General features: G+C 34.7%; 1 protein-coding gene across 1 annotated transcript in view; it reads right to left on the bottom strand.

Moving 5' to 3' along the window:
- Positions 1-2,405: 2,405 nt before the first annotated feature.
- Positions 2,406-14,134, bottom strand: part of LOC132301657 (uncharacterized) — a 15,284-nt gene continuing 3,555 nt past the window's right edge. The window contains exon 4 of the mRNA XM_059798897.1: positions 2,406-2,669. Within this exon, the coding sequence (XP_059654880.1) occupies positions 2,406-2,669 (264 nt within the window). The remainder of the gene's footprint in view (positions 2,670-14,134) is intronic.

A 14,134-nucleotide genomic window follows, 5' to 3' on the forward strand; every position in this document is an offset into this window, starting at 1 on the left:
TAAATGACCATTCTTGATTTTTTTTGCACAAATGGAGGTGTGGAATTGTTGCAGATGAAGTGTGGTTTTCATTCATTGCATTTCATGTTTAAATAATAAAAAAAAATATTATGTAACCTCTTCAATTGAGTGGAGAAAAAGAAGAGAAAACTGTAGATCCAACGGAACATTCTCTAGCCCATCCAAACAACCAAAATTTCGAGCCTTCTCCTTCCATAAAATGAAATTCTATGTAGCATTGTCCCATGAGAAGTGAATCCCATGATTAAGAATTCATCATACCATTAACAGTTTATTTTATTTTATTTTTTCTTTTTTTATCCAACAAGAAACATCATTATAGGGAGAAGAAAGTACGAAAAGAAAGAATTCTTTAAAAAATAAATACAATTAGGATCTAAAGAAAATAGTGTAACTACAACTATTTGGCAATATTCTTGCCATGCCCTTACCCTGTTTATTGACCTACCCTATATTATTAAATTTTTATTAAGCATGCATGTTATCTACTATCAACTATGATTAACTAGTTCACAACTGCATAAAAGGGAAATTAATTCTCATTAGACATCCCACATCAACACATCCACACAACTACTTAATTCGACGTGTATTTATATTATTTGGCAATCACCTAAATTAATATTGAAGAAATAATTACCATCCTGCACATCAATTAAAAAATAACATAACTAGCAAACATAAAATTAGCTCTTGCCCATTTCTCTTTTCAGTTTTTCCCAGTTTCAAGTGCAAGCTTACTTTGATAGCAATACTAATATAAGGATTTGCTAAAAAGTAAAAAGAAAATTTGAAATTTATTAAATCTGCATTCATTTTAGCTACTTCTGCAGTCCCTTGTCCTTTGAATTAGAGGGGACCATTGGAATTTAATCATTTCATAGTTCAAAAGATTAACAAAAGGAAATTATTATAGAATTGGAAAGGAGAAAGAAAAGCCGACTACCTCACAGTATGGTCCATAATTAAGAGCCTCAGACCAACCAATGCACCACAATGAATTAAAAAAAGCAATGAGAACACATAAAAGAAAAACTGAAATGATTTCACCAGCTTAGTCGGGGGATTATGAGGTCACATTAGGGTGAGGACAAGAGAAACAGGGTAAGGGCATGGCATGCAATCAATATATTCCAGTTATATTTTAATTTTGTTTTTCTGCGGACAACGTGTTCCCCATTCCTCCCTTCCATTTCTAGATTGTTATTTGGTAGTAATATGAATATTGTTATCTTCATTTTATATATTGCCTTGAGTTTTGTTATATTAATTAATTGTTCCCTTTCTGTTATTGTATAAATCTCCTCTTCATTGGCTTATGATATGTCAATAAATTTTGAGTATTTTTATGTAACCTCTTCTTTGTAGAAAAAACTATGGTGCCCTTTTTATTGTGCAAGTGAGATATTTTATAAATTTAAAGATCTACTTTGTATTATGAATTTCTTTGAGAGAGGAGAATGATGAAATGTTGAGAAAATTAAGGACATTTTTGTTTCTAGTTTCTTATATTAGATCTTGAATATGTGTGGTATTCAAAATGTTTCCTTAAAGTAGATTGCTTGTGTTTACGATTAATATCAGTTGTCATTTGTCATTACAGTGTGTTCAAACTCATCCTTCCATTTTGAAAATAAGCATTTTAATAAGCTTTTTTTTTTTTTTTTTTTTTTTTTTTTTTTTTTTTTCTGTCTCTCTATTGAGATTAATATTCTAGCTTACACATGTTTTATTAATTGTCCCCTTCTGTTATTGTATAAATCTCCTCTTCATTGGCTTATAATATTTCAATAAATTTTGAGTATTTTTATGTAACCTCTTCTTTGTAGAAAAAGTTATGCTGCCCTTTTTATTGTGCAAGTGAGATATTTTATAAATTTAAAGAGCTACTTTGTATTATGAATTTCTTTGAGAGATGAGAATGATAGAAATGTTGAGAAAAGGACATTTTTGTTTCTAGTTTCTTATATTAGATCTTGAATATGTGTCAAGTATTCAAAATGTTTCCTTAAAGTAGATTGATTTCAGTTAAAAAATGATTACGATTAATATCAGTTGTCATTTGTCATTGCAGTGTGTCCAAACTCATCCTTCCATTTTGAAAATAAGCATTTCAATAAGTATTTTTTTTTCTCTCTATTGAGATTAATATTCTAGCTTGCACATGATATATTCCTATGCCATATTCTTTCAATTTGCTAGCGAACTTAAATATTTTGCAGGATGCAATGAAATAAATGGCTGCACAAAATTCTCAAAATTCTGATGGTACGAGTCCAATCATAAATGATGTTGAGATAGTGCAAAACCAACTAGGCATAAGGAAGGGATATTGTCATGGATTCGGAAATGGTTTTGTGGCTCCAAGGCATCAACGTGCCTCCTCATAATGTGACGAGGCTTCTAGGAAAAGGGCCAAAATTGCTGAGGAAAGAAATGTACAATTGCGGAAAAGATGGATAAAGTTGAGAAAATACTTGAGCAGTACCAGCAATAGCCGCCACCATGGTTCCTCCAATATCAACAATAGCAGCAGCATCCGCCACCAGGGTTCCACCAACAACTGTCTCCATCAGATTCCCAGCAACAGCAGCAGCCACCACTAACAAGATGGCAATATCAACACCACCAGCATGCACCACCACAACCTCCAACAGAATGACTAATGTGATAAAGAGATAAATTTTTTGGTGCACAAATTTTTGAGCTTTATGATGATCAACTAGTTGATTACTAAACTCTTATTTTTTTTGGGTTGTATTTTGATTACTTTGTGGATTTATTTTGTTTAATGGCTAGTAATATATTTTTGAATGTTATTCTGAATCTATTTTGTTTATGTTTTGTTTGTTTCTAGAATGGTTAAACCCACAAATCAAGAATAAAAATAAAAAAAAAAATTAAAAATATATATTAGGGACAGTCTATCCGTCCCTAATATAATAATTATAATTAAAAAAATAATGTATTAGGGATAGTCCATCCGTCCCTAATATAATAATTATAATTAAAAAAATAATGTATTAGGGATAGTCCATCCATCCTGTAATGACCCGGATTTTCATGGATATTTTTTTTCCGTTGTCTTTCCTTTCTGAGTTCAGTTCCTCTTCGCTTAGTGTCGTCTCGAGTGCTCTACAGTGATTTCCGAGACTCTTTTCTGTGGATTGACAACTTCCTTTGAGGATTGAGTCGTTTCCACATTTTTCGTTTTTCGACACTATTCACTTTTCGTCCTTTTCCCTATTTCGTCCTTTTCCCTACTTTGTCTTTTCTCCGTTTAACACTTTGTTGGCATAACCACACTTCTTGTGTTCGAAGTTGATTTTTAACTTCATGTATCTCCATCTTTAGTGGTTTCCACGAAATACGTATCTTTACTTTTGCAAGAAAGTACTCTGGTTGCTCCTGGTGTCCATAGGGGCATGGATGCAAAGTTCTTTGAAATTATTTTCTTTTCTTGGGGTGTTTTTTGTAAATATCTTTTGAAGATATTTTATTTCAGGGGTTTTTAAGAAAATATTTTTGGAAGATATTTTCATTCTGGGCCATTAGTGTAGTTTTCACTTTTTGGAGGGGTCATTGTGCAATTAATGAAAGTTATTGCTAAATGCCTTGTTTTGAGCCTGAATCCTCGTACGGGATTCATTTTCACTTTTCGCCGAGTCGTGTACTCTTAGAAATTCCTTCTGGTCATTGTTTTCCAGTTTCAGGGTTTTTGGCCCCAGTTTGCGCCAAACTTGTTTTAGGCATAACTTTTTGCTCGAGACTCAGTTTTTGACACCGTTTCTTCCTTTGTTCATTTTGTATCATTTTGAATCTTTTTTGTTCACAAAGTTTTTCCATTTGAGCGTGTCTGCTCAAATTTTACTTTTTCGGACCCAACGAGGCCCGTTCGGGACACTTTTTGAGATTTCTATAAAAGGGGGGTGAAATATTTCATTTTTCATCTTCTCCCCTCTTCATGCATGACTTGGAGCTCCCATGGTAGCCCAAGGGGTGCTGCCATCTTCTCTCTCCTCTTTTGGTTCACTTTTCCTTGATGGAAAGTCTTCGGCCTTAACGTTTGTTGTTCCCCTCGCCGTGCTCTACCTTTTCCCCTTATTAGAATTCAGTTTTGACCATTTCTTGAGTTTGGTTTTGAGGTCAAGTTATGATTTTGATGGGGCTTTCATAGGGGTTATGTTCACGACGTTGTCCTCGATAAAACTAGTAGTTTCGTCGGATTCGGAGCCATTCCATTTTGATGGCTTTTGAGATTTTCATCTCAAATTGAGGTAGGGAATGTTTTAGGCTTTTGTGTGTGTTGTATTGAGTGTTTAGTATGATTATACAACTTATATATATGCCTTTGTATCAAATCTTAAAAGTTATTAATTTTTATTTCTTTGTATAAGATTTAAAATTCATGATGATATATAACTTTGATTTGAATTGTGGCATGCTAGAAAATCTAGTTTTAATATGTTTGTTAACATATATTAAATTGGGATTAATTAAATAAGAATTGCTCTTTTTAATTAATATTTATCTTTTGTGAGAGATTAAAGTGCATGGCCGTACCTTGCATGAAATTAAGTTGTAGTATGTTTCTAAATTAGGTTTTAGCATGTTGTTTAACATACTTTAATTTGAGAGCATTTGGACAAGTATGAAAATCTAGAGATTTTAATTAAAATGATTAATTAAAATCTAATTAAGGGTTCCATTGGCCTAATTGAGTGTTTAGCTTGATATTTGTGATAACTATGACTTATGTACTAGTATATGTTAATTTGGGACCATTTAGAGTTGTTTTAGAATTATTGAGAGATTTAATTATCATGATGTAATTAAATTCTATCTTGTTGCACCGTTGATTGAATCATGTAATTGACATTGATAATATGTTTAAGGCATGATTTTAGGCTTATAATGGAATTATGAGTTTATGTTCCAATATTGAATTATATTATTATAACGTGTAACGAATCCGCACACTGAAGATTCGACATGTGATGTTATTATAGTGTGTAACGAATCGCGCTCTGAAGATTCGACATTGTTATCCTATAGTAGTTGTGGATTTAAAGCATGTGTTGTGTGGTTACAACCTACTTGTGCATGAAGGTAGTTTCGTGTGTTGGTTAATACGTATATAAGTTGTTAACTTAATTATTTTAGAGTCTTGAGACATTGTTACTGTGATATGGCTAAAGTTCGGCTTTAGTGCGGGAGGTATGAGTTCTCCCCAATTGAGATAGTGCGCACTAGGGTGGTCTTCCCAGCGGGTTAATGCCCGGAATAACCAATTTATTCTTGGTTTAGTCCGAGACGTGATGTCCAAGTCTTCCACTATTTGTTTTCGCATTCAATTCCAAGTTTGCAATCATGTTTATATTGTCACTTGTGGTTTTGGCTATCAGCGATTTGATGTTGTTAAGTACATCTATACTAAATTGTTATATTTAGTTGATTTCACACTTTTAGATTTCTAGTTGATAACTTAGAGAATCTATATCTTGATGTGTGGTATTAGATATTCTAATTATGCTAAATTGTTATATTTAGTTGATGTTGCATTTTAGACTTCAAGTTGATAACCTTGAGAACCACTATGTTGTTGCTTTGTGTAAGCATGCTCCTATGTTGTTGCTTTGTGTAAGCATACTCCTATGTTGTTGCTTTGTGTAAGCATGACCCTATGTTGTTAAAATTGCACGAATGAGGTGATTGATACTAGAAATGATCTTAGGTAGCTAGGATGCTCCTTGAGTCTCACCTTGACATAGACGTTAGGTGGAATGAATCACAATAATTAAATCATGCAACTTGTAAAACTTTAGGTCAATGCATGCTCATTTCCAACGAGTAGCTTTATGCTACTCACCCCTACGATACTGGGGCATATTTCAGGTACAGGATACAAAATTGGAGATTTCAATTGCTTGGGTGATTTGCTGAGTTGAGCTTTTTTAGAAGCATTCTTGTACACATGCAAGTGTTAGCGTGTTCATGATTTGTCTATGAAATGTAATTTTTCTAACTTGGAGGTTTGACATGTCAAATGTTGTAAATGTATTGTAATGAGGCTATAGGCCATTGTAATATATCTATTTTCTTATATTACATACACTTGCATGCTCACTTTGGCAAACAATACCTTCCTTGATGAAACAAAAACTCTAAGTAGCATTTTTAGGGAGTTTTACCCTATTCTGTTCCAGGGGCATTTCGGGTATTTCACAATGCAGTTTTTTTCAGTTTTCCTTGCGAGTCACGTAGAAAACTCAATTTTGAGGGGGGGAGGGGGGGGGGGGGGGTTTCTTCTTTTTGTTTTTCCAGAAAATATCATCTTGGCCCTCAAAAATCAATATTTTTCTAAAAAATCCTTACTGCCAGGTTTTGCAAATTTTTAGTACAAATGTAGTTGGTACTATTCATCGACTTTTTTTTTGAAAATCGTTACGACCGATCCGAAACTTCCGGAGGTCTTGTGGGTGTATTTTAAGATTGCTTTTTCAATTTAGGCAATTTAAAAACCTCCCGAAGCCCTATTTCAAAAACTTGAGCAGTAGCTCGGATTATTTTTTTCCTCTTGACCTGATTTTCTTGGGGGCATTCTGGGCATTTTACAATGCATTTTTTTTTGTTTCCGTCCGTAATTGGGGTAGGAAACTTGATTTTAGGGGGGATTTCTTCTTTGAGTTTGTCCAAAAAAGTCCATTTAGATGCCTGTTTTTACTCTCAGTTGCAGTAGTGGTGGGTTGTCCTCGTCGGGCCGCCACGACATCATTTTTGTTTTTGACCTTTCTCCCCCGTCCGGACTCCAAATTGAGTAAAAAAGTTTTTGAACTTGACTAATTTGTCATTGTCTTTCCAGAGGTGTGCTCGATAGCACCTGAATCCACTTTTTGAAAAATGACCATTTTGCCCCTAGGTTCTTTTTGTCCGTTTTTGAAACGACACTTTTACATTTGTTTCCCTTGGGTTCCATGACCTCATTGAGGGTCACATTGGTGTCTTAGAGACACATTGTATCTCTAGAGACCGTTGTTTCACCTTTCGCTTCCGTATTTCGGATCCATTATCGGGTCATCTTTTGGTCATCACTGACGCACCGGGTTTACAAAACTTGGGCCGTCACACATCCCTAATACAATAATTATAATTAAAAAATAATGTATTAGGGATAGTCCAATAATCCCGAATACTATGTGTATTGGGGACAGTCCTTAAAATTGTCCTTAATTCTTACCTTATTAGTGATAGTATATACCGTCCCTAATAAATTTTAGGGACGGTGTTATTTGGGACAGTATGTACTGTCCCTAAAGGTCTATATTACTTGTGCCACTTTTAGTAACGGACCAATTGACCTTTAGGGACGGTTTCGGAGCTTTTAGGTACAGTTCCGACTATCCCTAAAACCCTAATTTCTTGTAGTGTATAGAATCATGATCAGTGGCAACAACTTTTGACCAGCTGGTGTGTGTGTCTCGAGGTCCAACTTGATCAGAAATGGGTTGCTGTGTTAGGTCCAGACCCTTTGGAAGGCTAGTATTTCCATTTTGGTGAAATAGAGGAAAGTCATTGAATGAAGGTATGACTTGGGCAAAAGTGTTTACCCTAATGTTTGACTAATGACTTGCACCTCAACCCAACCCCAAAGGTGGCGCGTGGATGTTTGTCTGATGTTGGTGCTGAGAAAAAATGGTGTTGGATCTCCTTCCTCCATCTCCGCCTCTAATCCTTCAGCCTGTAAAATCCCAAAATTCCATGCTCCATTAATAATCAAACTGTCCAAAGATTATCTTGGTATGGCTGAAATTGGATCTCCTAATAATCTAGAGGAAGAAACTTAGTTTTCAAACGACGTTTCGTATCGGTGCTTTTCTTTGTCGTATACGAGTAACTCGCAACTATTCCCACCTATTAAAGGCTCTTCCCTTCAATTTGTATGTGATGAGTTCCACCTTCTTATCCTCTAGAATCTTTATGTAATCAAAGAAACTTTCAAAATCTTCCAACCAATCTATTAAATCTTTAAGAGGAAAGAAACCATCAAAACGAGGAGGAAATTTCCTAGAATCATAATCCCTATAATCATGATATCGTCATGCATCTCTATGACCCCAAAACACATTTTCCTCATAGATTGATTGAATATGTGGAGGGTGTAGGAAAATTATATGTTTCATATGACATTTAAGATCGATAAAACTAACTTTATACTAATATGACATGAGATAATTAATAATATGCTAAAAATAATTAATTAAACATGCAACTCGATATTTAATTAAACAATCTAATTAAAATAATAAAATAATAATAATAATAATAATAATAATAATAATAAAATAAAAAACCTGGACCGAGGCTAGTATTGGATACTATGTCCTTAAGACAATTTGCAACCTGCATGGTACCGACGGACTCTGTGGCGCTTGTCTCCCAGGATACAACAGTCTACATCCACCAGTAGTAGCACTACAAACTTATGTATATAGCAAACCTCCTCCGTGTAATACTATCTCTGAATAAAAAATGCATCTGTACTATATAAATGTTGAATTGGGTGTAATCTGAACCAAATGGTTTAGACAAATCTTATTATGGCTCGATGAAATTGGATTAGGGTCTAAGTGGCTCGGACCACTTGACTTATGGTTTGAATTCACTTGGGTTGGGTTCAAGTCTAGAAAGGGGAGAGAAGAAAATGAATTGAACAAATTGCAAATGGCAGCCAAAAGGGGTATATAAAAATAGAAATGTCTTTTCAGATTGGGTGTGTCTCTTTATCCTAGCACACAACAATTTATATGTGTCTTTTCATCACTGGACACAACCATTTATATGTGTCTCTTCATAATTCGACACAACCATTTATATATGTTTATTTATTACCAGATATACCCACTATAATAGGTTACAATGTTTCACATTTAATAGATTTTGTTTGTTGGTTTTGAGTTGCATCTTTTCATCTCACAACTAACCAGTGATCGCATATGTTCAGTCAAAGGCATTTATTGATGACTGATGAAACAATTTTCATTCAAAAATTCTAACAATCCCCAATAAAAATTGGCTGCTTAAATGCAAAAGATGATCATGCAAACACTAGAGAGAGTATAGTCAGAAAGTTACTGCATCGGGATAGGTAGCTTTTGGCCTTGAACCTTTCCTAATGTATTACTATCGGATTTACTGGCTAACCAGTGAACGTGATGTCTTGAACTATTCAACCGTTGATGTAAACCAAGACAATAACAAACATACAGTTCCCTTCCTCATAGAGTTGGTTCTTATTGTTGTGTTCATTTTGGCCCTGAACAACTCCTAGTATTCAATAAGTACTCTAGAAAAATTAGCCTTTATAATTCTCATAGAAGCGACCCCACTTCACACTCATATAGGAGATTTGTTATTGTGAGTATCCTACCATACCCCACTTGAATTTTTAAGGTATAAGAGTTATTAAAAACGTAGCTTACCCTAATCCTCGTTGTAGGTAGCATTATCTCATTATAGAATTGGTAGAAGATCTATATCTTCCCATTACTTCTACTGAGCCATTCAGAATTTCTATTAACAACGTTATCCCTTTCAACCTAGATCTTGGGATCTCCAGTCAGCTAGGTTGGGTTTCCATTAAGATGACTAGTTAACTTTCGGCTTTAACCTATTCCCCTCAATGATTTATACAATTGCTCTCTAGTACAACCCTCAATTTTATATGTGGCCACATGGTTGTACATAGAAATATTATACTTTGCAGAGATTTTCCCGATTGAGAGCAAATGTATACTTTGTGCCCCAAAATTTCTTATTAGCAATATCCTTTCTTTAGTGGCACAGGTGTAGACTTACTTTGAAATGTCCTATAGGTGAAGTCTATTAACTTTCCCATTTAATGTATTCAAAATTTCTAATTTTGAGTTATATTTGAAATATATAACTACACCTTTAATATTAAAGACATATCCACTATTGGATTTGAAGTCTTTAATATTCCACATTCAGATTACATTACTGTTAAACATATAATTTAGTAGATACCTCGATCTATGCAATATTTGACTTATGGTGTATTTCAACTACTTAATTTATTATTTTTCAGTTATCTTATCCTGGATTGAAAGTGTGCAATTAATCACAATTATTAAGATGCCTTCCAATCTCACCTAGTGATATACTTTAACTAGAATTTATATTTGAGATTTACATCTACAAAAGTCAGTTAGGCTTTTGTTATCATAACTAGTATTATCTAAATCTCATTCTATCAAGAATATACAATGTTATCAGATGTTAAATCTTTCATATCAAATATACTAATTTATTTTTTAAGGCATACAATGACTTATGCATCATATTTATGTCATTGTCTCAGTACCAGCTTTCATCCACTCAAGGACCTATAAGCTTGCACACTTGACTTTTCAACCAGAACAAATAACTCAATTCTTCAGCTGGAAAAAGAACTCTTATAGTTGTTCTATAATATTTTCCTCGTAGGAAACAACATGCACTATTATTATAATACTACAAATGATTTTTGGTTCTATCCTAAAGCTTTTAGGACTCGGAACCCTCCACATTTATAAGTATTTCTCTTAAGATGAGATGTCTCATAGCAAATTTCATCTTCGATAGTATCTTCCCTGCAACTTTGGGATAATCTTGAAATTGTATTTATTATGATTTTCTAACTCTTGAAATACCATATATTAAATATTTCACCTCATCGACCTTTTCATATTCGTTTCTCAACAAGCATGTAAAACAGCTTCTAGTACATATGTACTCACTTTATCTCTAACTTATTATTATAATAATTCATTGACATTATTGTGAATTAATACTAGAGATATTAATTAGATTGGGCTCTAATTAATATTTGTGATAAGCGCCGAATATTGCATATTCAAGCGCCCTAAATTGCAATATTTAAGTCCATTGTTTGTTTAATTATGTAGATTACCTTCATATGCACGTTTTTGCATATTTTCAGGTTCATTGGCCAAAAAGAAGCAAGAAGGATGCTTTGTGGAGTTTTGAACATCAAAGGTCACAATGTTGAATTTCTGGCAGCAGTGGAACCTGGATTTTGCTTGCCATTTTGACCTTGAAAACTTGAGATCTGGACTTCTATTATGAAATGGCATATTTAGAGCTCTGAATTAGCTTTCTAAATCTTCAAACGGTTTGTCATTCAGAGCTCGGAGCAGAGAGTTATGGCCTTTATACTAGAGGTGCGCAGAACTGCCTGGCAGCAATGAAATTCTGCCTTGATCTTTATTTTCGACCAACCATCCTTGAGATTTGGATCTCCACCAAAAGATGAAGTTTTTAGAGCTCTGAATCAGCTTTCCAAATCTTCAAATGGTTTATCATTCAGAGTTCGGAGCACAAAGTTATGGCTATTTTACCAAAGTAGGTCTGGGCAGAGCAAACCAAGCATAGGGCATTCTGCCCAATTTTTGAGTGCTCGAGGCCCTATTTCGAGCACTCGAAATTAGGGCAGAATTCTACATGACTCAGCCCACTTGTGCTCAGATTTTACCTACTTTGGAAGCTCTCCTTTATGAGTTGGTTGGGGATGTTTCTTGGAGGAGAGAGAGGGCTTTTTGGGTGGATTTCTTATCTAGATAAAGATGGGAGAGCCACACATTTTGATTAAGCTTCATTTTGAGAAGATTTTGGGGAGAGAAGAGAGCAATGAGGGTGTGTTCTTGAAGCCAAAGGAAGGGAGCTCGAAAATGGCTTATTCTTCCAAGCTCCTTCTTCCATTTTTGTATCCATGGATAACTAAACCTCCATCTAGGGAGGTGATGAAGCTCTCTCTTGTAAGCATGCTTTAATTTCATCTAATTTGGGGAATGATTCATGTACATGGTAGTTTCATGATTTAGAGCACTTACACTTGTTGCAATGGATTTCAATGCCTATAAATGATCATGTTGAGTTCATTATCTTGTCTTAGATTTTATCCTCTCATGATTATATAACTTGCATCTTCATAGTGAGAATGGAAATGAAATTGTGAAATGAGTTTAAAGGCATGTTGTATGAGAAATTTGTTAATCCATAGCTTAAGACTTCCTTTTGATGGATTAATCTTGTATCTTAACTTCATGTGCTATTACCATAGTGATTGAGGGGTTTGATGGTCCCTAGCTTAGTGAGCATGTTATGGCTACACCCTAATCTAGGTAGTTCTAGCATGTGGCTCTTTGAGGGATTATAGTTAAATCTTGATCCTATGATTTTCTTGAGGATAATGTAGCAATCTAGTATTGCTACATATCATTGCCATGTAGTGAAATTGTTTCCCAAGTTAATAGAAATTTAGTATGTTTATAGGATTGGTGGTGAATTCACTTCCCTAGACCTCCTTTTCTAGACTTCTTCCTCTTAAATTCCTTACATTTATTTCTTTAAGCACATTTCAATTCTAGTGACTAAGTGACAAACCAACAAACCCTTATTACCCCTTTTCATTCTAAGAACAATTCTAGACTCTTAGGTTGCCATAGACTAGTGCAGTCCCAGTGGTTCAACTTACCCGACCAATAGCCCTATTTTACAATGATTCGTGCTATTGCGAAGGTTGATGTTTAATTGACCAACCGATCAATTTTTGGCGCCGTTGTCGGGGACTGCAAACGGTTTAGCAACCAAAGTTTAGGGTTAATTTTAGTTTGATTGTGAATATTATGTCTTGTGAATATTCCTTGTGTGTTTTGACTATCTTTGTGTTTTAAGTGTTGTAAGATTCTAGGGACTCGAAGCTCGCCGTGGGAATGCTAGCAAATTGTAAGTCTAGAGGACCCCAGGTAAGTCTCGTGACTTCTAGTTTCGAGTTGTGAATATTGTGCATGTGTTAAATCTAGTTTTAGTTTAGTTGTGAAGTCCTTGTTGAGGCTCTTATCCTGTTTTAATTTCGTGTTCAAGCATCAGTCCTTGTCGTGGCCAATTTAATTTTTGTCTTGATAATTGAGGAGAAAGGGAAAATCATATGTGGAGGTTATGGTGATGAAGTGTTGTGTTGATTGCTTTGTTTGTTGTTGAATTACTCCTAAATGGAGAATAATTATCTCCCAACTCAATTCTACACACCACATGCGTTTTGTGCTTTTTGCTCTAGTAATACACATCATACAAGAGATTGTCTTCCAACAAGACAATTCTCGAATTTTTATCTAGAGCAACCAAATGCAAATTTCTCTGAACCGGGTAGTGATCCATACTTCAATGCTTATAACTCGAGTTCAGGAGATCATCAAAACTTCTTGTGGCATGACATAGGAAATTCAGCCCCACAATCTCTTAGGCAACATTTTCACTCCAATTTTCAACCCAATGATCATTATTTCCAGCCCTCTTCTTCTCATTTTCTACCGTCTCCATTGGATGAGTTAATAGCTGCCAACGAACAAATGATAGAGTCTATGTATACGCAAATGATAGAGTCCAACAAGCAAATGTTGGATGACATTGTTAGCATGCAATCCACCGCCTATTCTCATTCCCAATCTAGAGTTGATTTAGATGACCAGATAGCCCAAATTCAACAAATGGTTGATGTTCTAAATCAGGAAAAGGAAGAAGAATTTCCAATTGAACTTGTGGTCAATCCAAAAGAGAATTCTATGAATGATGAGTTTACTTCTAGTAATTTTCATCACGAGAATGTTCAAGTGGTTACCGCATGTGAAAATGAAGAAATAGTGGGTGAAGATCAAATTGTCGTCATACAAAAAATTAAAGAATTTGTGGTTCAAAATGAGGAAATTAATGATGATGAGATTGTATCCTATAAAAATCCAGCACAGCCCCTACATAATCCCTTGCTTGATGCACCTCCTTTAATGGAGGATCCTCTAAAAACATGCTTAGCACATTTTAATTATGAGGATTTTGATGTTGCCAATTCTGTTTGCGAGGTCAATTCTTCGCTTGATATTCCTCCTATTCATTCTCTTCCTTTGTCAACATCAAATGTATCCCTCTTTTGGGAGCTTGCTGTTCAGCACTGACCTACTTTGGTAAAACTGCTATAACTTTGTGCCCCGAACTCCGAATGATGATCTGTTTGAAGATTTGTAGAGATGATTCAGTGCTT

This window comes from Cornus florida, unplaced genomic scaffold (genome assembly GCF_030987335.1).
Source record: "Cornus florida cultivar Cherokee Brave unplaced genomic scaffold, ASM3098733v1 CherokeeBrave_3.0.0_Hap2_Chr03, whole genome shotgun sequence".
Lineage (NCBI taxonomy): Eukaryota > Viridiplantae > Streptophyta > Magnoliopsida > Cornales > Cornaceae > Cornus > Cornus florida.